The sequence below is a fragment of the Magnolia sinica genome, chromosome 6 (assembly GCF_029962835.1).
Source record: "Magnolia sinica isolate HGM2019 chromosome 6, MsV1, whole genome shotgun sequence".
NCBI classification, from domain to species: domain Eukaryota; kingdom Viridiplantae; phylum Streptophyta; class Magnoliopsida; order Magnoliales; family Magnoliaceae; genus Magnolia; species Magnolia sinica.
The window spans coordinates 82,574,682-82,601,894 of record NC_080578.1 but is presented as its reverse complement, the minus strand read 5'-3'; the positions used below and the strand labels follow the sequence as shown (position 1 = coordinate 82,601,894).

Below are 27,213 nucleotides of genomic sequence, written 5' to 3'. Positions count from 1 at the left end.
CAATAAGTTTAATGGAAAACGAGACACATGCAAGACTGAGGATAAAGACAAGGAAGATGAGAGAGGGATGGAACCAATCCCAGAGATGGGAGATTGGGTTCCATCTACGACTGTGACATACTGAGTGTGAGGAGAAGGAGAATAAGAAGACAAGAATTGACACTTACCAGTCATATGGGAGGAAGCTCCAGAGTCGATGACCCAGGAGGTAGGAGAGGGTAACGCAAGAAGGGTAGTACCTGATTGGGCCGAAGCTGCGTGAGAAGACTCAGGAATATTACGAATGTGAAGCAGCATAAGAGCATCATATGCAGCCCGAGAAATGATAAGACTCCCCTGAAGTAGACTGCTCAGCTGTTGGAGTGGAAGACTCTATCTTAGAAGCAACAGTGGATGCAACAGAAGCAGCGGCATACGTAGGATGACTATGTAGCTGTCAGCAATAATCAACAGTGTGATTAGTTCCACCGCAATGTGAACAAATGCGGGAACCATCACGTCCTCGTCCACGTCCACCACGACCACGAAGACTATGGCTGCCACGATTGCGATCTCCCTCGCGGCCTCTACAACGACCACCAAAGCTAGAAATGCGCCCCGAACTTAAGGATGGTGCCCGAAGACTAAGAGAGGACTGATCGCCAGCAAGATGTGCTGAACGCTCAGGTGGCACAAATGAATGAGAAGGAAGAGTAGAGGCAGTAGCATGCTGACACATGGCATAGACTGTCGTCAATGGGGGAAGAGGATCCTGCAAAACAACCTGATCTCGAACATGAAGGTAATCAGAACTCAACCTAGCTAGGAACTGCATGATACGAGTATCATCCCGTTGCTTATGAGCATGTTCATGATCCTCTTTACATTTGGAAGGAAGAGGTTGATACATATCCAACTCATCCCACATACCCCGAAGCGTCGAATAGTAATCTTTTAAGGATCTGGAGTTTTGTTGGAACAGATCAATTTCTTGAATAAGCTGGAATACCCGTGAAAAATTCTGAGATTCCGAGAACATATCATGAAGCGTATCCCAAATACCTTTAGCCGAGGATAAAAACATCACTGAATGGCTAATCGAGGAATCCATAATATTCAACAACCATGCAATAACTTGATAATTCTCTTTTGTCCAAGACTTGTAGGTAACATCTGTATAGCTTGGGGGATCATCCAAAATATATGACAACTTGTCACGGGCTCCTAAAAATACTTTTACAGATTGTGCCCATTGAAGATAGTTGTCACCATTCAACTTAGTGGAGGTAATCTGCAAGGGGTTGGATTCAAGAGACCCTATAGCAAGAGATGAGGGCCCTTTTTCACCCATAGGAGAGTCCAAGAGAGATAAACCTATGCCAAGAGATCCCCTACGCCAAGAAAGATTGATTCAAACAACTCTATCTCACTCAATCCTTCAAGATAATAAGAGATAAACCTCAAACAAATATCAATCATCCAAAATACCATGAAACACAGTCAAAAAAGCCCTAACCGAGTGAAAAACGGCCCAGCCGCACGTCCGTTTGAGGTTAAAAACCTCTCAAACATTGATCTTAAGTAAAAAATCCACCATGGGTAGCTTGGGAGGAAGATTACGGTCCATCTTGAGGAAAGAAACCAAAGAAAAGCTTACCGATTTGAAGTAGATCGAAGAAAAACGGAAGATGGGCTTGATTTTCGAATTTCTCTATTTCGCCCAGAATACCATGAAAGGAGGTCCGATAAATTCTGAAAAAATCATGACAAATCTTTTAAAATTAAGACCTATCAAACCCCTAAAACTTTTAGCTCAAACGGAGTCCATGTGTCCGTATAACGCTGACGTCAGCCGTACGGTTGCTGACGTCAGCAAGGTGACGTGTCGCCTCTTAATCTGTTGGATGCGGAATGCCTGGATCTAAGCTTTGATACCAAGTAGAGAATGATTTGATGATGATAATGTGAAGAAGAGATAAGAATATTGAGAGAAAGAAGAAGAAGAAGGAGATTTTGGGAGAGATGATGTGTTAGGCTTACTTGCCCTAACACGTAATATTTTATTATAATAAAGCATATAGTACACTGTAGGAGAAGAGGGAAGTGTGCACATACACTTACACTAAAAGGGGCCACTAACCACATACACAATACACTAGCATTCTCTATATATCACACTTATTAACCTTGACTATCTTATCAATAGCTTGAAAATTGCATGGTCCATAAAGCATAATAAGAAGTCCAATCATCAAACTATATGATGCATCTGCTAGAATCGGTTGTGGATGGCTCAAGTTTCTCAAAAGTAACTTTGATTTGAGAATCCTAACTATACAATTAATTTCTTGGAAAAGAATAGTTATTACAATAAACAAAAGAGGCCATTGTTAATTTGTTATAATGATTAGATCATCAATCAGTGTTTAATGCAGGGGCATTTTCACACCGAGCTCGAGTGCGGTGGCCTGTGGGATGCAGGGGCACACTAGGGGTGGGCGGCCCGTGTGAGGCGAAACCCATGTGAAGTGGGGCCTACGAGGGGGGTTCGGCCGAGGTTCTAACCCATGCGATGTAGGGCCTGGGGTATGAGATAAAGGGATTGATTCGCCATGCTCTATCAATTTGAGCTTTTAGAGCAAGTGGCTACTTGTCCTACATCAAAGTGGTATCAGAGTAGGATGTCTCGTGTTCGAGACTCCTTACCAGGGGTGATTAATGCAGGGACATTTTCATATCGGGCTCGAGTGGAGTGGCCTGTGGATGCATCGGCACACTTGGAGTGGGCGGCCCATGTGAGGCGGAACCCATGTGAAGTGGGGCCCACGAGGGGGGTTCGGTCGAGTTCTTAACCCATGCGATGTGGGGCCTAGGCAATGAGATAAAGGGATTGATTTGTCATGCTTTATCAGTTCGAGCTTTTAGAGCAAGTGGTTAGTTGTCCTGCATCAGTGTTCTATTGGCATGGTGATCCATGCGGAGTTGGGTGAAATATATAGATATTTCTTTTGGACTCCCTAGGTATCTGATACAACTTATTCATTGTAATATGGCGCAAAGTAGTTGTATAAGATCATACTAATGTTTTAAGTATGGATATCTCATGTGGCATCACACCTTTAAGAATGGGAAATACCACAGATATCATATAAAGTATGGCGGTGTGAGGAAAACTTAGGGTCAATGATGGAAATTTTCAGTGAACTTTAGGACATGTTAAAAGATACATGATGAACTCGAAACATTACCAAAAACAACTATGCATAATAACTTTCCATTGTTAAGGGGATAGCTATGTGCTGCTGGTAATGAGTGATGCAAATTTTTTTATGGGTATAAATGATGTAATTATATCCAAAATGCGTTCATATAATTCAAATCTAAACAATATGAGCAATAAAACACAAATAATACAACAAAAAACTAAACAGAAAAAAAAATAAAAAATATACCTTGTTAAAACAGACCTGATCTGGGAAAATTTTCACTGAAATACTTTATTTTGGTCGAGACTAGCAAAATATTGCAAGTTTCAACCAACATAATGTATCTATATAACTAAAGTTGAGCCCAATATATTATATATCACAATAAATTCAATATTGCAACTCATTGGCTGTTATGGGAATATTATCGATGGTATCTTGCAAATTCATATTCCAGCTATGTTTCGTATCACGCACCTGGGGAAATTGATATAGCTGCTGATATTTTAGCCAATATTGATACCTAGAACAGTGGATCATACTGGTGTTTTAAATATCGACGATATCGGCCAATATATCCCACGATATTTCTTGTATCCCACCTGTGCGATATGAAACGCACTAGTGGGAGATATCCCACATGTTCGATCCGGTGAGCATTTCTTATTATCGATCTTCTTCTTTTTTTTTTCCTTCTGTAAATCATGTTAAATCAGTGTCAAATTGTTACAAATCCATGATTTTTCATGCAAAACATAAACTTTCAATTTTGAGATTTGTAGAAGGACCGAGTTACGGAAAATTGAAAAAAAAATTAAAATTTTCCCAATTTCTCGCAAATCGGTTGCAATCTTTGTGTCCAAACATAAAATCAAACATGTATATAACCTGATTTGGTGATTCTTCTTTTGCTTTTGAATGTATTGCTTGTGTTTCCACACGTCTTCTTACATCTATAAATTATACGAATAACTTTGAATATACTTGCATCAATTCAGTTAGACAACGCATAGATTAGGACCCCATACAAAGAAAACCTATTATGTATACTTTGCTTTTGTAATGTTTTGATTTGTACAGTGTCAAATTGTTACAAATCCATGATTTTTCATGTTTTGCATGAAAAATCATGGATTGGGAGCTTCAATTTTGAGATCTATAGGAGAAGGACCGAGTTATGGAAAATTGATTTTTTTTTTTTTTAAATTTCCCAATTTCTCGCAAATCGGTTGCAATCTTTGTGTCCAAACATAAAATCAAACATGTACGTAACCTGATTTAGTGATTCTTCTTTTGCTTTTGAATGTATTGTTTGTGTTTCCACACGTCTTCTTACATTTATAAATTATATGAATAACTTTGAATATACTTGCATCAATTTAGTTAGACAACGCATAGATTAGGACCCCATACAAAGAAAACCTATTATGTACACTTTGCTTTTGTAATGTTTTGATTTGTAAGTGTGTATTGATATCTTTTTTAATAATCACTGAAATTTCATTGAAAAATTTAACCGATTTCCAATGTTTCCCCATGTTTCCAACATCAGCGATACATTATGCGATACAACTGATATATATCGTGCGATAACCGATACGTATCCGTATCCCAAGGGTGCGATATGTGACACGATACCGATATTTCGAACACTAGATCTTACGATTCATACTCCTAATATTGCTTCAATGAGTGGTAACCATTGATGTTTTATTTTCTTCAATAGTCATTGGCATGGTGTTAGTTTAGTGGCTAATAGATTTTCCTGAATAAAAATCATCCTTGACCAATGGAGGAATTGTGCCTAATAGTTATCATACTTTGCAGGACTTGTGGTGCCAGATGTCCCTCTAGAGGAGACCAAGATTTTGAGAGAAGAGGCTGTTAAAAATAAAATTGAGTTAGTAAGCCCGTCGGGACCACCCCCCCCCCCCCCCTCTCTGGGAATTCAAGTTTTGAATCTTTGGCTTATTAAGGTTGTAAATACTTGCTGCTGAAGCAGAAATTAATATTTAGAACTACCATGAGCACTTAATGTCAGTTGTCACAATAATGCAAGATAAAGGGGGAAAACAATATCAACCGTAAATCATATTCCAGGGTTCAATTGTAACAGCGATATCTCGAAGCCCACTGTATATGTGTAAATGGTCTGAAATTCAGAAAAAAAAGAAATCCATTTTTGTAAAAAAAAAATCGAGGGATTTCAGCACCTCATCTTCCTTTGTTGTGGATCAAACCTCTCATTTGGGGGAGAAATTACAGATTGAAAGCTCGGTAGGCCGGAATCAAGAAAAACATTTCTTTTAAATAGAAAATCAGTTTTTTATTTTATTTTATCTTAGGGGATCTGGTTGGGAAGTGGATTTTGACCAATCCCCTTCCATTTTCATGAATCAAATACCTCAATTTGGGGGAAATTTTGGGAAATGGGAAAAACACGTGAAAATTGAAAAAAAAATTTAAAAAAAATTTATTTAGTTAATTTATAAATTTGGAGATATGGTTGGAGAGTGGATTTCAACTACTACTCTTCCTTTTTCGTGAATCAAATCCCTCATTTTGGGGAAAAATTTGGGAAAGGGAGAAAACGTGCGTAAATATGCAAAAATTAGAAAAAATCAAAAAAAATAAAAAATAAAAAATTGGGGATCTGGTTGGGGACTAGAGTTCGACCACTCCTCTTCAATGCTTTCATTTTGTTGAATTATTTAAAATTTCAAAAAAAAAAAAAAAACAATTGTTTTATTTTAAAAAATAATGACGCTGTTTCATGCAAAAACTTGTTAATGTTTTCTTTTTATGGATGGACGTTGACGAGTGATTTGTTAGATTTTTCAACAGAAAAAATTAGTTTTTTGAGTTTTAAAAATTATGAAAAAAGAAGATCTATTTACTTAAAAAAATTATTATTTCATTTCATAATTATGTATGCATGTATGGATGGATGTATGATATGTATATGTGTGGATGTATGCATTGATGGATGGATGAATAGATGTCTTATAGATGGATGTGTTGTGCATGTATGTAGGGATCATGGATTCATGTTGTCATGCATGGTTGGATGGATGCATTAGTATATGCATGCATGGATTGATGGATGGATATACATATATGGTTGTATGCATGTATGCATGGTTTGATGGATCACGTATGTATGCATGCATGGATGGATCATGTATGTGTGCGCGCACGCGTATCGATGGATGGATCATGTTTGCGTGTATGTATGTAGATATGCATAGATGGATGGATGGATCATGTATGTGTGTATGTATGTATGCATGGATGGATCAATGGTTGGTTGGTTGGTTGGTTGGATAGTTGTATGGATGGTTGGATGGATGGATGGATGGATAGATGGATCTTGTGTGCGTGTATGTATTTATATATGCATGGATGGATGTGTTAGTGTATGTATGCATAGATGGATAGTTAGATGTACTAATGTATGCATGTATGCACGCATGGATGGATGGATGTATTAGTGTGTGTATGCATGGATGGATGTATTAGTGTGTGTATGCATGGATGGATGGATGGATTTATTAATGTATGTATGTATGGATGGATGCATGGATGACATGTATGAATGTATGCATGCATGCATGGATAGATGTGCGACTTCTTCTTTAAGTGATTATTGTGTTTCGAATGATGTCATTAGAGGAAATAAATTCATTTTGGTTACTATTGCACTGATTTCTTACAAGAGAGAACACGCTTAGCTGTTATCTAGTCTTTGACCAGTGATAGTACTTATAATGCTTAATCAAGAAGTAGTAGGTACCGGCCAATTCTACATTGATCATCTGTGACCTAAGTATAAAGAAGTTTAAGGTGCCTTCTAGTTGCAAGCTTGTTCACTTCTATGGCTGTTTTATTTTCTTTACTCTTCATGCATGAGACTTGAATAATATATTTGTGTTGTACAGAAGTTCTAGTGGATTAATATTCCGCTGGGCAAATTACCTGGTTTTTTTTCCTAGTTGATCAATCTGAGCATCGTTCTCTCTTTCTATTTATTTTAGGTTTGTTCACTTCTGGTTGTTTTATTTTCTTTACTCTTTATGCATGAGTCTTGAATAATATATTTGCTTTTTACAGAAATTCGAGTGGATTGATATTCCACTGGGCAAATTACCTGGTTTTTTTCCTTGTTGATCAATCTGAGTATCATTCTCTCTTTCCATTTGTATTAGAATACAAAAGTAATACTAATTCCTTTCTGTCATTGGAGGTGCTCCTCACAACACCCACTACTCCAACAGATCGAATGAAAGACATTGCTGAAGCTTCAGAAGGATTTGTATACCTCGTAAGTACCATTTCTATAGCCTCATGCCTCTTTCCTCAGTTGAGCTTAGGTTTCAATCAATTTGTGAATGAATTTGCAGAATTTTGATTTTTATCAAGGAATTGCAGCGGTGAGATTTACCTCAACAGGTTTATTTATTCAATGACACTTATTTTTCCATATTGATATTTCTAATAGAGTTGATTATGAACACTTAATTATATCTTTTTGATGACATCCAATTATTTGTTATGCTTTTAGCCAAGGCAAACTTCATTTGCTCATTACCTAGCAAGAGAAGCTCCTTTCTGTTTTTTGTTTTATTTCATGCTAAAGCTATTGTACACTGTCTTTCTTTTTTTCCTAGTCTTGGAAGAATGCTATTTTGTTCTAATATTGGAATTTGAACCAGATCAATAAATACTGTTGATGGCCACATTGAAAATTGTCACTCTCTTTTTTATTTGGCATTGTTCTGTATCTTCTATGGAAAATGAGTTTTTCAAATTAAATGTTTATAAAATAGTATCTATTTCCTTCTAGAGATGAACTGCCATATGCTTGGAGAATTAAACAGAGAACTTCTGTAAACAATCCATTCCATTATTAATCAACCATTTTTGTGTGTGTGTGTGTGTGTGTAGAATAAATAACAGTTCAAAATCAACAGTTTTAAATTAAAAAAAGAAGTGATATTCTAGTCCATCCATGTTTTCCACTGTGAGATCATATCTTTTATTGTCATAACTGATCCAACAATTCCTTTTGTTTTGGGAGCAATGCTACTATAGTCAGAAGAGAAATTCAATGGTTTGTGTTTTAGAGCAATTCCCCATATCTTCCAATTAATTTGCAGTCCGAATCTAAGACTATTTGCAAACTGCTTATCGTGTGATCGTACTAAATATTTGGGTCATTTTTAAAATTAATCTCAATTGCAAAACAGTTCTACTGGTATTTTTCTACATGAATGTCAAATAGTCATGATTTTTTGTAGGTCTGTTTATTTTGTTTCAGCTTTTAAATTAATCTTGGTTACAAATCAGTGATACTGATATTTTTCTGCATGAATGTCAAATTGTCATGATTGATTGTAGGTATGTTTATTTAGTTCAGGTTTTTTATGAATTACTAGAGTCTTCTAAATAAAAGATAACATTATGTGAGAGGGTACAAGGGACCATAACCTGCTAAAAGGGCATTGTGCCTTTTTTGGGATCCTACAATCAATCATGAAAATAATAGAAATGGGGTAGGGAAAAGTGGTAATAAAGATTTAAAGGATATAGTATAGATGTTAAGAGAGTAAGTAATGGGATCTTATTAATAAAACTTGTGTTAGGAGAGGAGATAACCAATGTTATTAGTGAATATACGCTGCAGGTAGAGTTAGAGGATAGAAATATTCTGGGAGAATATGGATGCACTAATGCAAGAAATTCTGAACAGAGAGAGGATATTTGTCACACCCCAAACTCGGAAACCGGGCTCATAAAATTCCTGATCGCCGAATCCGGCGCCGACAGCCTTCGTAGTACCCAATTCTTAGCTCCTGCTACCCATATATCAGGTTCCGATCCTGGGATCCTACAAGGAGGATTTTCAACATGAATTTGATCCATAACAAGCATAACCAAAAGCATAACCCACGAACAATTACCAGAACATCATCACAAAATGCACTATAATAAAAAACTTGAGATACAATGCGCAAAAAAGGAAATTCAATGATAACAAAAAGGATCTGGAAGCTTAGCTGCACACTCATGCTCCTGCTCGGCTATGATTGCGCCCTAGCATCACCTGCACGCATCTATCGTGCATAAGCTTATAGAAAGTTTAGAGGGTGATGAAAGTGTGTGCGTAAGGTAGCAATGCAAGTATATAATATCAGAGTAACGCGGAAACATGCCGATAAGTCCATGAATGCTATCAGCCATAGCAAGGCTATACGATGCAAGGCATGAATGTTATCGGCCACACCAAGGCCATGCGATGAAAGACATGAATGCTATCGGCCACACTAAGGCCATGCGATACAAGGCATGAATGCTATTGGCCACACCAAGGCCATGCGATGTGAGATGCAACTCAAGCATACCAATCCTCATCTGAATCCACATATCAATACAGCTCAACTCTGGGATATCACCGGGGTCTAATACACCATGCACCATATTGCCGCCCCACATTGGACGCACAACCGTGCAAGCGGAAGAGATCTTACTATCCGCCTGACCAATAGTCAGCCAATATCTATCTGGCACGTCGATAGTGGACCCATTTACGAGCTGGTCAGACTCAGCCTAGCAATTGCCCCCTACCCTAGGGCGGGTAAGGCCACACCCCCTTCCAATCGACCACAACACAGTGGGAGACGCGACCTCCTGTTATTCGGCCCTCATGCACTCATACATCCACTCGGTCTAGGCATTGGAGCATCCTCCATGGTATCATAAGGGTTTGGGGACTTTCACCCTAGGACATCCTTCGTGCCCCCGTGCTTAACAAGAATTTTTGGTATCCAATCCTGCCATCTCTGCTATATCTGTGGAGGCTACAACCCTTATGTCGCTAGGGTGTACAGTAATCATAATCACACAAATGCAAGATGCATGAGTCATGCAGTCCAATCATGCATCAATCCTGCGCATACCGTGCGCTCATGTGGGACAACTCCGCCTATCAGGGAGTCCCATGAACAACCTGTCCAATGGCATATGCAATGGTCAACCACATCTCATAACAAGCATGCAGATGATGCGTATGGGCATGTATCATGATGCTATGCTATCCTATACTCATAATCGGCATCGATAATCGACCTATATATAAGGCGGGGTCTATAGAAGGACAGTCGATTTAAACCATAACATAAAGATCGGTACTCAACTGTGGATATACCAAATCCGATAGCACGGATCCCTTCGTCTACGGTGAAGATGAACTCTTCTCAAATCAAGGTTGGGCCTAGGTGGCCTACCTATAATCCTAAGGATCTGGAACAGGCTTCCTTCACCATACTATCATATGCCTGCTAGATGCCCTAGGGGGCCCAAATAAGTCCTAGATGGACTCCAAGATTAAAAAGAAATAATCCTACAAGCAACCAATGGGGGCCCAACATTATGGGTTAGCCCAATATGAATAGATGGGTCCTGCAAACATGAATGGGGCCCAATGATTAGGGTCAACCCACTTAGAGAAGGATGAGAATGGGCCTAACAAGGCCTAAGGGAAGGTCACAATGTGGACATTTAACCATCATTGCCCATCAATGTGGACATTTAACCAACATTGCTCCCAATGAGTGGCCCACATAGAGCTAAACATATAGTGGGCCCATGGCCTCACATAAGGGCCTAATACACATCCCATTGGGCCTCACACAAAGGACTCATATACAACATAATAGGCCTCACTCAAGGGCCTAATATACATCACAATGGGCCTCACCAAATCGGCCACAAATACATCACAATGGGCCTCACCAAACGGGCCACAAATACATCACAATAGGCCTCACCAAATGGGCCACATATACATCATATTGGGCCTCACATAAGGGCCTCAAACACATCATATTGGGCCTCACATACAACATAATGGGCCTCACTCAAGGGCCTAATATACATTATAATGGGCCTCAAAACATCACAATGGGCCTCACCAATTGGGCCACAAATACATCACAATGGGCCTCACCAAATGGGCCGCAAATATATCACATTGGGCCTTATCAATGGGCCGCAAATATATCACATTGGGCCTCATTCAAAGGCCTCATATACATCACTATGTGGGGTCCATAGGCTAGACGACGCTGATAAAACACGTATATCATAGCGGGCCCCAAGGATGGACGATGTGGATTGCACATACAACATGGGTCTCATGGACGGTGCAGATAATGCACATACATCATGGTGTGTCCCACAGCACAGTCTAGGGACGGACGGTGTAGATACAAAATACATACATTTAGGTGGGCCCCACGTCTAAAACAGATGGACGGCTGGATGAAACAAATGTACCAAGGTGGGCCACACCAGTCCAGCAAACGGATGATGTGGCCAAGACCCATACATCATGGTCGGCCCACACAGCACTGTCCATGGATGGACGGTGTGGATACAGAATATATACATCAACGTGGGCCCCACCCCCCACACGTGTGGGGTGGGCCCCACGTGGCTGTCAAATGGAGGATGGTATGGATATACACATACCTCATGGTCAGGCCCCTGGAACTTGCTGACGTTAAATAGCAACCATAAAGTTGGTGGGTCCCGCGTCTAAGGTTTGGACGGTGTGGTTTCATCAGGTGGGACCACACGTGTAGGGTCCACACCCCATCAAATGGACGGACGGTGGGGATAAAACCCACACGTCACGGTAGGCCCCATGCCCTGCTGGATGGCATGGGAAAACACATGCATCATGCGTCCCATGGACAGACAACATGGATAAAACAGATACTTCACGGTGTGTCTTGTGATCTGGACGGTCTAGCAAGGTGGGCCCCATGGAGAGCTGGCATGGATAAAATACATACATTACAATGGGGTCCATGTGGGTGGGCCATACATCCCGAAAGTCAGGCTATCCTATGTGTTTTTCTCCATCTGGATTGGCCCGAAAATGGGCAGCAAGGTGTCCCAAAAATTTGGATGTGTGGATGCCCCAAGTTGGACAACAACATACATCATCAAGTGGGCCATCATGCAAGGATCAAAAGAGAGAGAGAGAGAAAGACGCGTGATGGAGGGACCCCGCCACTATGTCCCCTCAATACATGCATCATACACCATACATTAATCAAGATGGGTCCCATGCATTGCATGGCCCTACATAGAAAAAAATCTGAGGTGGGGATGCCATCCCCACCATGGATCAAGGGTCTAGATGGCTCATTAAAAGCATGGATTCAATAAAAACATCATGATGGGGTCCATGGAGAATGACCCCATCATGGATCATGCATGCATCAAGGATGGGCCATCGGCCACATCCAAAGGGTCAAGTAGGATCTCCACCATTGATTGGTGGGTCCTACATGATCCCATGCAATGAAAACTAAAAATCAATGAAAGGATGGAAGGATTTAATCCTAAACATGCACCCACCTTAGATCTTGATCTCCTTCTTCACCACTATGTTCTAGAGCTCCAAGGGATGAGATTCAATGGTTGAGATTGATTTTGGAGGGTTGGATTTGGGGGTGGAGAGCTTGCAAAGGGCTGGAAATGGAGAGCTCTCATGGATGTTGGGAGCTCTCTCTTTCTAGGAAATGAGAAAGAAAGAGGGAGTGAGAGAGATAAGAGAGAGGGAAAGGAGAAATGATTGCTTTTCTAGCTAGGCAATCATGAGTTGTAAGAGAGGCATGGGCTAAGGTCACTATGAGTTGTAAGAGCATGCCTAGAGCTATGGGCTAGGGGCTATAGCTAGGGTCATCCTCATGATGATGGTTGCTAGGGAAATGTGCAATCCGGATAGGTGGGTCCCGCAACGCGCGGTCCACGACCATAATCATGCGTGGTCCACAACTTATGATCTAAGCGTCGGATTGGCGCACGAGACGCGGCGTCGGAACCGCGGCGATGGCGCGGTCGCAATGGCACAGGTCTCGGGTTGAGTCGACTCGGGTTTACAGGATGTGACTCAGGGTCGTGCGCAAATGCAATTTAAGGGTTGCGGGTCGCCAGAATTCGACCGAGAGGACTGCGGGATCCTACGGAATGGAATAGACACTAGGACACGGGCTTGACAATATTTGTAGTAGTAGACTAAATTGTCATGTAAGAAAAGAAAGTAGAGGATATGAGAGGGTACCTAGAGGATATGGTTTTAGGAGAAGAAATTAGATGGGGGAAGCTATCCTTGATTTTGCTATGGCATACAATCTAGCTCTAGTAAACACATACTTCACAAATAGAGATGTGTATTTAATAGCTTTCAAAAGTGGATTATATATAAGCCAAATAGATTTCTTTCTACTCAGGAGACGTAACAAATTTGTAAGGATTGCAAGCTGATACTTGGAGAGAGTTTGACCGTGCAACATAGGTTTATGCTTATGGATGTTTATCTCAAGAGATAGAAGAAATGGAATGAAATTAATAGGTGTTTAAAACTGAGTGGTGGAATTTAAAACGAGAAAAAACAATGTTATTCATAAATAAATTTTAGGTAGAAGGAAAGTGGAATGTCGAGGAAGAAGTGAACGTTATGTGGCATGAGATGGTTGAGTGCATTAGGAAAGTGTCGAAAGATGTTTTATGAGTATTTAGAGGGGAAAATCCAATCATATAAGGAAACTTGGTACTGGAATGACGATGTACAAAAAGATACTAATGAGAAGTGTGTATGTTTCATTCTCTAGCAAGGGACTAGAAATAATAAAAATGTTGATCAATATAGAAATGCCAAAAAGATTACTAAGAAAGTAGTAAGCAAGGCTAATGGAAGACTTATGATGATCTTTACAATAATTAGGGACAAGAGAATGTGAGAAAGATGTCTTCAAACTTGCAAAAATAAGAGGGAGGAAGAGTAGGGATCTAGATCATGTTAGATGCATTAAGAGCAATGACCAGAGGGTACTAGTCTAGGATAATGAGATCTATGAAAGGTGGTGAAGTTATTTTCGAAACTTGTTAAATGGCAATCACTCTGAGAGCATAGAGATAGAAGGAACCATAAACTCAAATGACATTGGAGTCCATGGAATTGGATACTTTCAAAGGATTAGTACGTTTAAAGTGAAAGAAGCTTTATTGAAGATGAAAACAGGAAAGGCCCTTGGACTAGATGGCATACCAATAGAGGTTTAGAAGTGTATGGGGGATGCTAGGTTATTTTGGTTGACAAAGTTGTTCAACAAGATTGTAAGATCGAAGAAAATGCTAGACTAATGGAGGAAATGTACCGCGGTACCTATGTATAAGAATAAAGGAGATATACAAAGCTACACTAACTATTATGGGACTAAATTTATGACCCATACTATGAAACTTTGGGAACGAGTAATTGAGCAGGGAGATCTACTGCTAAAGCTATTTTTGTACTTAGACAAGTGATGGAGAAATATAAGGAGAGGAGGAAGGAAGGATCTCCGCATGATCTTTATTGACTTAGAGAGGGTTCCTAAAGAGTTAATCTAGTAGGTATTGAGAGAGAAATTAATTTCAAGAGGATATATTGACATTTATGTATGAGGGAGCAATAACTAATGTGGGGACCAATAGTGAAGAGACAAGTGAGTTCCCAATTACCATAGGTTTGCACTAGGGGTTGACATTGAGCCTGTACCTTTTTTCATTGGTTATGGACAAGTCAATGAGGCATTTGTAAGTAGAGATCCCATGGTGTATGTTGTTTTCAGATGACATGGTTTTAATTGACAAGATGGGGGAGGGCATTGACACAACTAGATTTATGGAGATATCCTTTAGAATCTAAAGGATATAAAATTAGTTGGATTAAAACAGTATATGATGAAGTGCAATTTTAGTAACAATATGAGTGGGAACTAGGAATTAGTAATGATTGTTAACCAAGTAGTTTCCCAAAATGACTGCTTCCGATTTCTTGGGTCGATAATTTGTGAGAGTGGAGAGATGAAAAGGATGTTGCCCATAGAATTCAAGCGGCTGGATGAAATGGAGATGTGTGTCTGGAGTTTTATGTGATGATCGTGTACTGCTCAAACTGAATGGGAAATTTTATAGGATGGCTATAAGATCAGCCATACTTTATGCGATAGAGTGTTGGGATGAGTGTAGTTGAATGAGGATGTTGAGATGGATGAGTGGCTAGACGAGGAAGGATAGAATTAGAAATGAATGCATTCAAGGGAATTTAGGAGTAGCACCAATAGGTATCAAGATGAGGGAAAGTAGACATAGATGGTTTGGTCATGTGCAATGCAGGTCAAGAATCGCACCTGTCAGGAGTGAGGTAGTACAAGTTGAAGGCTCTAAAAGGGCAAAGGAAGGCCCAAAAGGATTTGAGTCGAGTATGAAAAGACACAATGACCTATGTTCTAATTGAAGTTATGGCCCTTAATAGAGTGGAATGGTAGAAAAGGATTCATGTAACCAACCCCAATTAGTTGGGATAAGGCTTAGATGGTGGTGGTGGTGGCGGCGGCAGTCATGATGATGATGCCAGGTAGCAAAAGAAATGTGGGAATCTTTCCTTCTCTGGTTTGGGGTGAGAGGGTCTTTTAATATCTTGATCTAGAGTGTAGTGGTGGAATGGCCTAGTGGGCCTTTCAAGAAGTGGAAAAAGTTATTATGGAGGATGCATTTTTATGCAATCCTTTGGGGGCAATGGAAGAAGGCTAATCAAGATTTTTTAAAGAATAAAATCTTATCCCCAGCAGTTATTCTTACAAGGCTACTCCACCTTGTAAACGAATGGGCATTGGTTAATGGCGAATTTGGTGGTTGCTCAAAGGAGTCCCTTTCGGGAAGCTGGGAATGTTTGTAACTCAATGTTATGACAACTTCTTATTTTGTAGCAAAATAGAGTTGGATCTGGGTTGGTTCATTAGTTTTCTTTATCCTTGTATCTAGTAAGTTTTTTGGCCTTTTGTGAGTGATGAGAGGGTCACTTCAAATGTGGGTCTGGACTATGTAATGTGTGTGTGTATGCTTGGATGGATGGATGGATGGATGTGTGTGTCTGTGTGATGGATCCATCCATCTATGGGTGGATGCATGCATGTGTATGTATGTGTGTGTGTGTCTATGTAATGGATGGATGGATGGATGCGTGTGTGCATGTGTATGTATGTATGTATGTGTTTGTGTCTGTTTGTGTGTGTCTGTGTGTTTTGCTAACTCCCACCTTCAAAGGGATGTTAACAACGTCACCAAACCTTTTAAATGGCACATGGAGTGACCTATTGTCGATCTAAACCATTCATTCATTCATGCAACTTTGAGTAAGCCATGGTGCAAAAACGTCCCAAACCTTTGTATTTGTTATGATTCTAAAGTAACACTTTGATTTGATCTTTTTGGGATTTAATTAAGCTTGATCTATTGTTGGCTTTCGCTGAAGAATTTCTTGACTTTGGTTGTATTGTGACCGAGTTAGGTTGTTCTTTGCTGGCCCTTATTTCTAAGTTGGAAGGTGCAAATAGTCTTTAAATTTTCAAACCCATCAGTCTGGTTCCTTATAAGATTATTGCTAAGATACTTAGCCAAAGAATCAAGGTGGTTCTCCCTAAGGTAATTTAGCCTTTCCAAAGTGCATTTGTGGCCAGGAGGTAGATCCTAGATAGTGCTCCGTTGGCCCACTAATGTTTGGATTCTTTCCTTAAGGCGAGAAGGCAAGGTGTTATATGTAAGTTGGACATTGAAAAAGCATATGATCACGTGGATTGGTCCTTAGATTACATGTTGACTCGCTTGGGTTTTGGTGCTCAGTGGAGAAATTGGCCCGTTCCTATGTTTCTTCTAAAAAAATTTTGATTTTGAGTAATGGGTCCCCTTTTGGTTTTTTTAAAAGCCACCCGATGCCTTTGCCAAGGGGATCTTGTCGCCCTTTCTCTTTGTCATGGTGGTTGAGGCCCTTAGTAAAATGCTTTCTAAAGGTAAAACCGAATGTCTTTTCGAAGGTTTTTAAGTTGTTAATTTTCCTTAGATTATTAACCATCTCCAATTTACAGATGATACCCTTCTCTTCTGCGAGGCTTCTGAGTATAAAGTGGCTAATTTGTGGATAGCTATCAAGTGGTTCAAGGTAGTTTATGTCCTTAATATTAATTTTGATAAGAGCGAGCTTCTCAGGGTTAATATCTCTCAAGTTGAGGTAGCCCAACTTGCTAAGATTTTTCGTTGCCAAGCTGGTTCTTTCCCTTTGACTTATTTGGGCTTCCCTTTGTGCTTGGGCAAGCCTGCTCTGCACCTCGGAGATAAGTTAGTGGAGAGAATGGAGAGGAAGTTATCCCCCCTGGTAAAGCAAATATCTCTCCCTTTATGGTAGGATAACCCTCATCAAGGCTTCCCTCTCCAATCTCCCTTTCTACTTCTTGTCTATGTTTAAGTGCCCCAAGTTTGTGTTGGCTCAGATAGATGGGCTTATGAGGGATTTCTTATGGCAAGGTGGTGCAACTAATAAGAAATTTCATTTACTTAACTGGAATGAGGTGTGCAAGCCTATAGATGGAGGTACGGGGAGTAGGCATATGGAGGTTGTTAAGTTGGCCCTGCTAGGTAAGTGGGTCTGGAGATCCGGAGTGGACTCCCAACCTTTAGAGGAGGGTGACTGTTACCAAGCATGGCCCCTCCCCAATGTGCTAGTGGACTAGGGATTCCTCCCTATAAATGGCCTCCTTTCTATGGAATCGGTGGTAGTGTGGCTTTGTTTTTAGCTGGGGGGTTGAGATTTGCCATTGGGAAAGGGGTCTAGGATTATATTTTGGAAGGATGTCCGGTGTGGAGAAACTTCTGTTTGGTTGTCCTTCACTTCCTTGGCCTACCTCTGCCCTGTGGGTGATATTGGTGCTAGCTGCTCTAGGGGTGTGTGGCTTCCCCCCTGCTGTAGGGATAAATATTGTGATCTTGTGGATCTTTTGTCTCGATCGCATGGGATCACACTTGCTTCGGGTATAAAGGATTCGCTTATGTGGCGCTTTAGCAAGTCTGGTGCTTTCTCGGTGTTGTCTTGGCCTGATGCAGAGGGAGTTAGAAGTCACACATCATGTATTTGGTCCTATGAAGTGCCTCCGAAAGTCATTGCCTTCTGGTGGCTAGCAGGAAGGAATGGGATTTTAACAATGGATAACTTGCACAAAAAAGCCTTCATCTGTCCTAATGCTTGTCCTCCCTGCTTGAATGTTGAGGAGTCAATGGACCATCTGTTCATCCATTACTCCTTTTTCTCGAGTGGTTTGGTTTAGTATCCTTCTATCCGTGAGCATGAGTTGGGTGGTGCCTAGTTCAATTGAGGTTTTGTTCCATGCTTTGTACCATTTTTTTTTTTTTTTGGGGGGGGGGGGGGAGAAATAACCACTGCTTCCACAACCTTAGGGGTTCTGTTATTGGAGTTTGTAATCGGGTGGCTTTTGTATATCAGGGAGTGGGCTCCCAAGGGTGTTTATAGGTTTAGTGTTGTTTGCTTTGCTCCCTTTTGTTTTTGTTTTTGTTTTTTGTTCTCTTGTTTTTTTTTTTCCTGTGTTTTATTTCCTTTTTCAGCCATTGGCTTTAATGATATTGCTTCATCTTTCAAAAAAGATAAAGAAACACTTTGATTTTAATGATTCTAACCATGTGATTTATGGCTCGTAAACAACAGATGGTTGCAACAAACTAAACCCATTCAAAGGGTTAGGATCATCTGATTAATGCGTTTCTTGCACCATGGCTTGCTCCTAGTTTTTTGAGTGAATGAATGGTTCAAATAGACGATAGGTCACCCTATGTGCCATTTAAAAGGTTTAGGACATTGCTAATGTCCCCATGAAGATGGGAACGTTAGCAAAACCCTACATATTTATTATATATGCGTATATATTGACTTACGTGATACACTTGTTGATTGTGTGTGTGTGTGCGCGGGGGGGTTGCTGAAGTGAGGATCTTGTCCGCAGCCCGTCTAATAGAAGGCTATCCCTAGTGTAGTTTGTAAAAAACACCTTGGAAGAAAATTTCCCCTCAAAAGGACCATTTCCAAATTCTGCTATCCCCTTTCCTTGGTGGGAATTCATTTTGAAAGATGACTAGCATATATCCTAGTCGGTGTTTGTGTTTTTTTTTTTTTTTTTTTTTTTTTTAAAATACGGGTGGCAAGAGTCACTGGGTATTTGTGGTGTGCTTTTTTCTCTCTATGTCGCTTGTGGGTAGTTGTCTGGGGTTTATTATTGCTGGCCCCATGTTGTTGTTCTTTCTTTTGCTTTTAACCTTTTAAGAAGAAGCTGATTATCCATCAAAAAAAGAAAAAAGAAAAAACTCCCCAAATCAACAAATTTCCTACTTTTGCTTCAGGAGATGACGTTCTAGCCTACGGTGAATCTATGGTGTGAGCCTTCTTGGAAATGGTGACCCTATTTGCGACAAACAAATAGCGGTGGGATCCCCATGCAGCTCGGGGTGGGATGTGTTGGTGCCTCCAAGAGTGGTTGCTTTCATGCGGAATGCTTTGGCCAACAACATCCACACTCTCAATCACCATAAGCATAGAGAGTTTCTCTTGAAGAAGAAACTGAATTTTGATGGTTCCTCTCTCACAACACGGGTCCTTGTGGGGTGGTGGGGGTGAGTAGAGATGATAGACTACATCCATCATCCTATTCCAGTTCGGCAGCTCAGATTGAATATGGGTTTTTTTTTTTTTTTTTTTTTTTGTGTGTGTGTGTGTGTGTGTGTGTGAAATAAATTTTCAGATATTTGATTGTGGATGGGGACTTGGAATGTAATATTTCGCTTCTGCCTTCTGCTTGAGGTGTTAAAAAATGTCCTTTATTTTCTATGAATCATGTGCCGACTCTTGGGATAAACATTTTGATTGTCCACATATGTAGAGGCTAATAACATGGCAGATGTTTAGCTAGAGAGTGTGATAGTCGCAGGTCTCTTTCTTTAGGGAATTCTTTGTCACTTCTTCAATGTCTTATTTTCTCTATTCAATAAAGTTTGTTATCCTTCAAAAGGAAAAAGAAAAAAGGAAAAAAGAAAAGATAATGCAAGAGCTCTATAGCTCATTCAAACGTCATCCCAAAAGGAGATTCTGGAGCCATCTCCCACACCGAATCTGATACCTTATTTGAAAGCCTTTCCTTCCATTCTGGAAGTGTCCCCTATGTTTTAGATATTCGTCACAGTTGTTGTCTCTAAAATGACTTTCATTATCCAATCCAGATCTCTATAATGCCTTGGATAGTAATCCCTACCACCACCAACACCACTGATCCATTTCAACGCATGATTCTACTGCTAGAAACTGATATGCTCCTTGAAATGTTTTTATTGTGACTACTTTCTTATCCTTGAAGTAAAGAGTTCTGCGTATTGCTGTCTAAAAGTATTTTTGTGATTGCTTCATATTTCTGACTACTAATTTTCTTGAATAGGTGAGTTCAATTGGAGTTACTGGTGCCCGTGCGTCTGTAAGCACTAAAGTTCAATCTCTTCTGCATGAAATTAAAGAGGTTTCTCCTTCCATACAGTACTTAGAAAAAGCTTTTCTTCTATCAATTCTTTTATGCCTTTTGTGCAGTTACATGCATCTTGTGAAGATAAACATCCCTTATCTTGCATTTTCATCTTTATTTGCTTGTATAACAAACCTAAATGTCTGTCATATACTTCTGTCTTTGAGCGTTTTCATTTTCTTATTCAAATTTCTATAGTAAGCCAATGGCGTTGTACCTAGACTGTGTGCTTGATAATGGGATTGGGTCCCACCTGCCATAGCTAATATGTATAATGACAAACGCTTGTTCTGTGCCTCAATATCAAGGCATACTTAATTTGGGCCTAGGCCTGGCCCCCACAATCTTCTCAGTCCTTAAAACAAGACCAAGCCCAGATCATTGTTACCTAAATCACCAAACCCCCTACATTCTCCATTCCAAATCATGCGATCAGGATTATGGCTCATTTGTGATCCGGATTGCTATTTTTAACTGTTATGGTTCCGCTCTCTTACTATTGATGAAGTTCTAATGCAAGTTTGTAGTTACAATGTAGAGATTTATACTTTTATTTATTCAGTTATAATATAACATTGAGCATACTGGGTCTGTAACATTATCTTCATCATTTTCTATATAAATTTCAGTATGAATTCATACATACGAAAATTATATTGCATGCACTTCTGTATTGGAGCAAAGCACGTGATCCTAACCCTACCTTACCATGTATTGGAGGAAGTAGTGAACCATGTACCTGTTCCCATACCATGTACTGAAGCAACCTGTGGTCCAGGTTACCTTGGCCCAGACTATGAATCCCGCCCATGACATGCCGGGCCCAGAAACCTGACAGGCCAAGTCAGCCTTTTGTCAGCCCTTGGCTGAAAATGTGCCACATGTAGTGACGACGACCATTGATCTAGTGGGTCATCCCGAAAAGTGTCATAACAACATTATACTGAGAATGGTTTCTCCCTGTTAAATGAACTAAACAAAGAGAAAAACACAGAGATCTATATTAAAAGAAGGGCTGGGGCAGTTTTATTAGACTAGATCTCCTAGGTGCAAAAGATGCTAGGTTGCTTAAACACTCCACTCACAAGACGAGATGACTTGAGTCCCTTGATATAGATAGGAGCTTCAACCTACTCTCCCACATGTATCTGGTTTGGGACCAAACTCAGGAGACAATAAATATAAAACATGACATAATAAACGGTCGAGTTTGTACTCTCAACATTCCCTATTGCATTGTGAAGTGTTGAATGCCTATTTATATATTAGCAACTGTTCTCCCAATAAAGGCCAATCAATAACAAAAAAAAAAAAAAGTGGTTACACAGGACATTTTCTTTAGTATAATGACAGGAACACAATAAGACTGATCTTGTGTACAGGTGGCATACGTGCTTGCCAATCCACGCTACGTAAGGACTCCAATTGGGCTAGAATAGCCCAAAGTTCACCCTGATTGGATGATCTTAACCATCTGATTTGACTGTTGAATTTGAACTGCTGTCCAATTTCTTTTTAACCGTCCTTTAACCAGTTTTGATGTCTAGAATCATTAGATTGTTTTTTTAGGATATTCTCCCTCTAATGGGACCTGCTATTTACAGTGTTCGGATTAAATATACTTTTGCCACATGTAGTCTGTCCTGTGAATTTTCAAAAAGGGTTATTGCCTCTTAGTGACTCTCAGTGAGCTGTTATTGTCTCTTGGTGAGTAATAAATTTGTTACAAATGGTGGTGGAAAGTTGTAAACAAATCAAGAGATAACATGAAGAGGCATATGACTACTCATGAAAGGGTGTTTGTCTGTCAAGTACTTTTAAGTTTGATCGAATAGACACATTCAAGGGCCTCAAAGTGCCCCTTATAGGTCTATAAAAACCCAGCCCTTGGTCACTATGGAATCTCCTCAAAGACCCTTTTCTACTTTCTTAAATTAGCCCCTCCAAAAGTGTTTTTTTTTATAAAAATAATTATTATTAAACTTTGTTTTCACTGCAAAATCCGTTTTTTGGCGAGCTCTAGGCAGATGAGTTTGTTGTGAGTGTTCGGGTGTGTGTTCCCTTTAGGTTTTACAAGTCGAAGGACACCATTATTGTGATTGAGAGGTGGCTTGATTCATCCTGTAAGTGGGTTTGCCTACATCCCTCTTGTGAACTGGTTTAATTATCAATAGGGGGGTGAATATCAATTTGCAGATGGCGACATTGTAATGCAATTCAAGCCGATTCTGTTTTTCCCTACCTCAATCCTAACAGTCTGGCCCAGAGGAAGGGAAAGAGGGGGGAAAGAAAAGAATGACAAGATGTTCTTCCCAAGTGGAGACAGCATCTTTGAGAACCAAGTGGTTGTTTAAGCTCTGGAGCTATCAATTGGCTGATCGTGACCAATCCTGTTAGGGCCTGTTTGGTCTGTGGAATAAAATGGTATTGAATTGTATTAGATGGGATTAACATCGTTATTGCACAATGATTGTATGTCTGGAAATACCATGGTATTTTAGCCATCCAATCCCGTGTTTGGGATAAAATTCATGCTACGGAAAAAACACTGGATTAAGCAAAATCCTGTTTTGTGGACCATGGAATTGTAATCAACGGACCAAATTCACAACGGATGCCGTTCACTTGTACACATATATAACTAGAATGTCACATGTAAACGGTGTATATGGATGGACGGCATGGATAAACGCATGCATCAATGTGGGGCCCACATGTGTAGTGCATTTCAAAATCCAGGGAAATCCCGTATGGGACCAAATGCAATTCCATGGGACTAAATGCAATTCCAGCCCACCTAATCCCAACCTTTCTCATCCTCCCCAAATGGTGGATGGAATTTGCATGGGACCAAATGCAATTCTTTCCCACCTAATCCTGTCTAATACCCTGCACCAAACGCCCCCTCAGCAACACCAGCAGCCAAGCCTGCAATTCCAAAGCAGGAGCAGACAAGGACTTCTGCTGATTAAAATAACTTTGTGGACATTGGACTATGCCATGTTTTGTTATCTTATAGAGATCTTGGACAATTTCTCAGATACCTGCAGACATAAGTATGAAATATTTTTCATACTCCCTGCAGGCGACGACTAAACCTGTGGCAGTGGGCTTCGGCATATCAGAACCTGAGCATGTGAAACTGGTGAGTCATAATGCAGAGGCCAATGCATGTGGATTCATCAAGCGTCTAAAATTGATTGTTTTTTAAACACCTATTGCTTGACAGCATTTCTTTCAATGTCGGCTTCGAATCTTGTAGGTATCAGGATGGGGCGCTGATGGTGTGATTGTGGGCAGTGCCATGGTGAGGCTATTAGGCGAAGCAAAATCTTCCAAGGAAGGCTTGAGGGATCTTGAAACCTTCACCAAGTCCTTGAAGGCTGCTCTCCCTTGAGAACAACTTTCTGGGTACATAACTTGCATTTTTTTTTTCCTTGGAGAATGCTGCTAGATGTTCAATTCATTGAATTGCAATAGTCTCTTCAATAAAGACCAAGGGCCATTTGGATGCATTTGCTTGCAATCCTTTTTTTTTTTTTCCTTCATTGGTTCCTTCAGGGACAGCAATCTCAATCTGCAATTCCAGATTCCTATAAACTAGGATTGAATACTCCTCAAGAAAAAGGTGTGATTGCACAATCCTGGATTTAGCATTCTACTTTGAGTGATGTGATCTAAGATTGGTACCTGAGGCAGACAAGGGCATTATGGCCCCACATGCAAATCCGACATGTGTGTTAGATCCTGATGTAGAGCGGGTCGCAGACAGTTTCATGGCCAAGATGGATCAGAAAAGGCCCGGTCGACGACAGAAGTGATCCGGACCGTCGGACCTTAGATCAGGCGTATCTCACAATCCGGAATGAGTTATCTGACGTAAAATATATGATTTTGGGGTAGAACGAGCTACTTTAGCCAACCAACCCCGCTATGCCGGGTTGCGCAGCCCAGAATTGCGAAAAAACCCTGGATCGACGGTCGTTTCCTTGTTTTAATTTCGTTTTTACTATAAATATTAAGTTTTAGTTTGATTATAACTCTTCATCCGTCGGGCTTTCGGAGTTGCGCCCAACGTGAAAAGAGCTTAGAATAATTAGGAGAACGGTTTGGTGAAGCCAAATAGGACACTTACTATTTTTGGTCGAAAACCTTGCGCAGTAGTAGACATCACGACCGTCTATAAATAGTAAGTTTACTATTTATAGTAAGTCGCGGATTCTAGGAGTTTTAGTTGTAGTTTGATTCTGATTTCTTTCCCATTGCTTGGTACTCATATTTAAAGGGTTGTGAACTCGTTTTTATTCATCAATTAATCAATTTCGAATTTATTAGAATTTATTTCTATTTTCTGCTTTCTTTCCTGTGGATTCGAGAAGTCTCTGTGAGCAGTCTAGAGAAGCTCTGTGGATTCAGAGTAGTTATCCTCATCACGTTCATCCCTAAGTCAATTGGTATCAAAGCCAGGTTTTCCCTTGGGCCGATGGCAAACAATAAAGGTATGAATCAAAATCCTATAGACGGTAATCCAGGGATTCGTTATTTTTCGGAAAGAATTGAAGCCTTCCATCGGGAGAGTCATTGACCATGCAAGGGCTGCAGGCAACTCTCGACCGTCTTGCGGATGCGCTACTTCCGCCCCGAGCCCTAAGCGGTGCTCCACCACCTTTGGTTGCTCCACCACCCATGGTTGCTATACGCCGCAACTCCGATTTTCGTAGAGCACTACCAATGGCAAACCGTAGGGCTACACCAGATGATTCAAGTTCTAGCGACGAGGACCTTAATGAGGGTTTTGCCCGACGACCAATCTATGGAGGTGATCATCTAGATCGTGCTGAAAGAGACTATCGAGGTAAGGCTGAATTTCCTAGTTTTAACGGTTTATTACATATAGAAGATTTTCTAGATTGGCTAGCCGACGTAGGGAGATATTTTGATTATATGGACGTGCTAGATCACAAAATGGTAAAATTGGTAGCGTTTAAATTAAAATCTGGTGCTTCTGCATGGTGGGAACAATTGCAACTCTCACGAGCCCTCCAGAACAAAGCGCCCATCTCATCATGGCCACGGATGAGACGTCTTCTTCGATCACGATTTCTCCCTAGTGATTATGAGCAAATATTATTCCAGTAATATCAAAATTGCAGACAAAGAAATCGAACCATCACAGATTACACTAAAAAATTTCAACGGTTGGCTACAAGAAACGATCTGTCAGAATCTGAGTCACAGAAGGTGACACGATTTATAGGGGGTTGCGACCGACAATTCAGGACCGAGTTCAGATATACCTAGTCAGGACCGTGGATGAAGTAGTGTAATTGGCGGGTAGGGCAGAAACACAACTTGCAAGAGCTCTTACTCGTCCATATTCTTCAACTCGACCCCCCATGACGGGTCCCACGCAGGATCCAGTGCTAGCACGAGGAAAAGACCCAGTACCTCAACTTCCTACAACCGTAAACCGTGATACGGGGAGCGGCTCATCCAGACCTCAACGTGTAGTACCAACAACAGCCAGTCCGAGTAGGATTCCAAATCCTTATGCTCGGCCAAGGTCAAATAATTGTTACCGCTGTGGCCAACCAGGTCATTTATCAAACACTTGTCCTCAACGTCTCGCAGCACACTTGACTATGAACGAAGGGGGCACTGAAGATGAGGCCGTAGAAGAAGACCATGATTTTGATGAACATGAACAAACCACTGAAGAAATAGCAGTTGGCGATGAAGCGACGGGAGAAGATCGTGGCGAATTTCTAGTTGTGAGGTGATTACTGTATGTCCCATAAAATGAATTACATCCACAATGACACAATATATTTCGTACTCGGTGCACTGTCAACGGAAATGTTTGTGATGTGATCATAGATAGTGGTAGTAGCGAGAACATCGTCTCAAGAGTGATGGTGGATAAGTTGCAACTACCAACGACGAAGCATCCTTCCCCATACTCAATTGGCTGGATAAAAAAGGTAAATGAGACCAAAGTAACTAAACAATGCACTATCTCGTTTTCAATTGGCAAAAATTATAAGGATCAAATACTTTGTGACGTGGTCGACATGAAAGCTTGTCATATGCTACTCGGTCAACCCTGGCAGTCGGACCGTGATGTGACCCATCGGGGACGAGATAATGTCTACATATTCGTCAAGGATAGTCGAAAAATAATCCTTGCCCCTATGGCACCAGAGAACCACCCTGAAGCTTCTAAAGCGGAGGGGAGTTCTCTCTTGACCATTCAGGATTTCATGGAGGAATCCAAGGAAACTGGTGAAGTATACGCCGTAGTGGTGAAGGGCGAGAAAGAGAAACCATCAAACATCCCTCCAAGTTTAAGACTATTGCCAAACGAATTTAAAGAAGTTTGGCCTAAGGATCTACCTGATGGATTGCCCCCCATGAGGGACATTCAACAACATATAGACCTCGTCCCTGGGGTTGGCCTGCCCAATCGCCCTCATTATCGAATGAGTCCGAAGGAGTGTGAGATACTTTAGGGGCAAGTGGAGGAATTGATCCGTAAGGGTCTCTTGAGAGAGAGCATGAGCCCATGT

The 27,213-nt window shown here is 40.6% G+C and overlaps 1 protein-coding gene across 1 annotated transcript in view; it reads left to right on the top strand.

The window, feature by feature from the left end:
* LOC131248941 (tryptophan synthase alpha chain-like) overlaps nucleotides 1–24,389 on the top strand; it is a 57,222-nt gene extending 32,833 nt beyond the window's left edge. Inside the window, exons 5-9 of the mRNA XM_058249469.1 lie at nucleotides 5,013–5,089; nucleotides 7,429–7,506; nucleotides 20,567–20,644; nucleotides 23,733–23,792; nucleotides 23,910–24,389. Of these exons, the coding sequence (XP_058105452.1) occupies nucleotides 5,013–5,089; nucleotides 7,429–7,506; nucleotides 20,567–20,644; nucleotides 23,733–23,792; nucleotides 23,910–24,044 (428 nt within the window). The 3' untranslated portion in view covers nucleotides 24,045–24,389. The remainder of the gene's footprint in view (nucleotides 1–5,012; nucleotides 5,090–7,428; nucleotides 7,507–20,566; nucleotides 20,645–23,732; nucleotides 23,793–23,909) is intronic.
* Nucleotides 24,390–27,213: the final 2,824 nt, after the last annotated feature.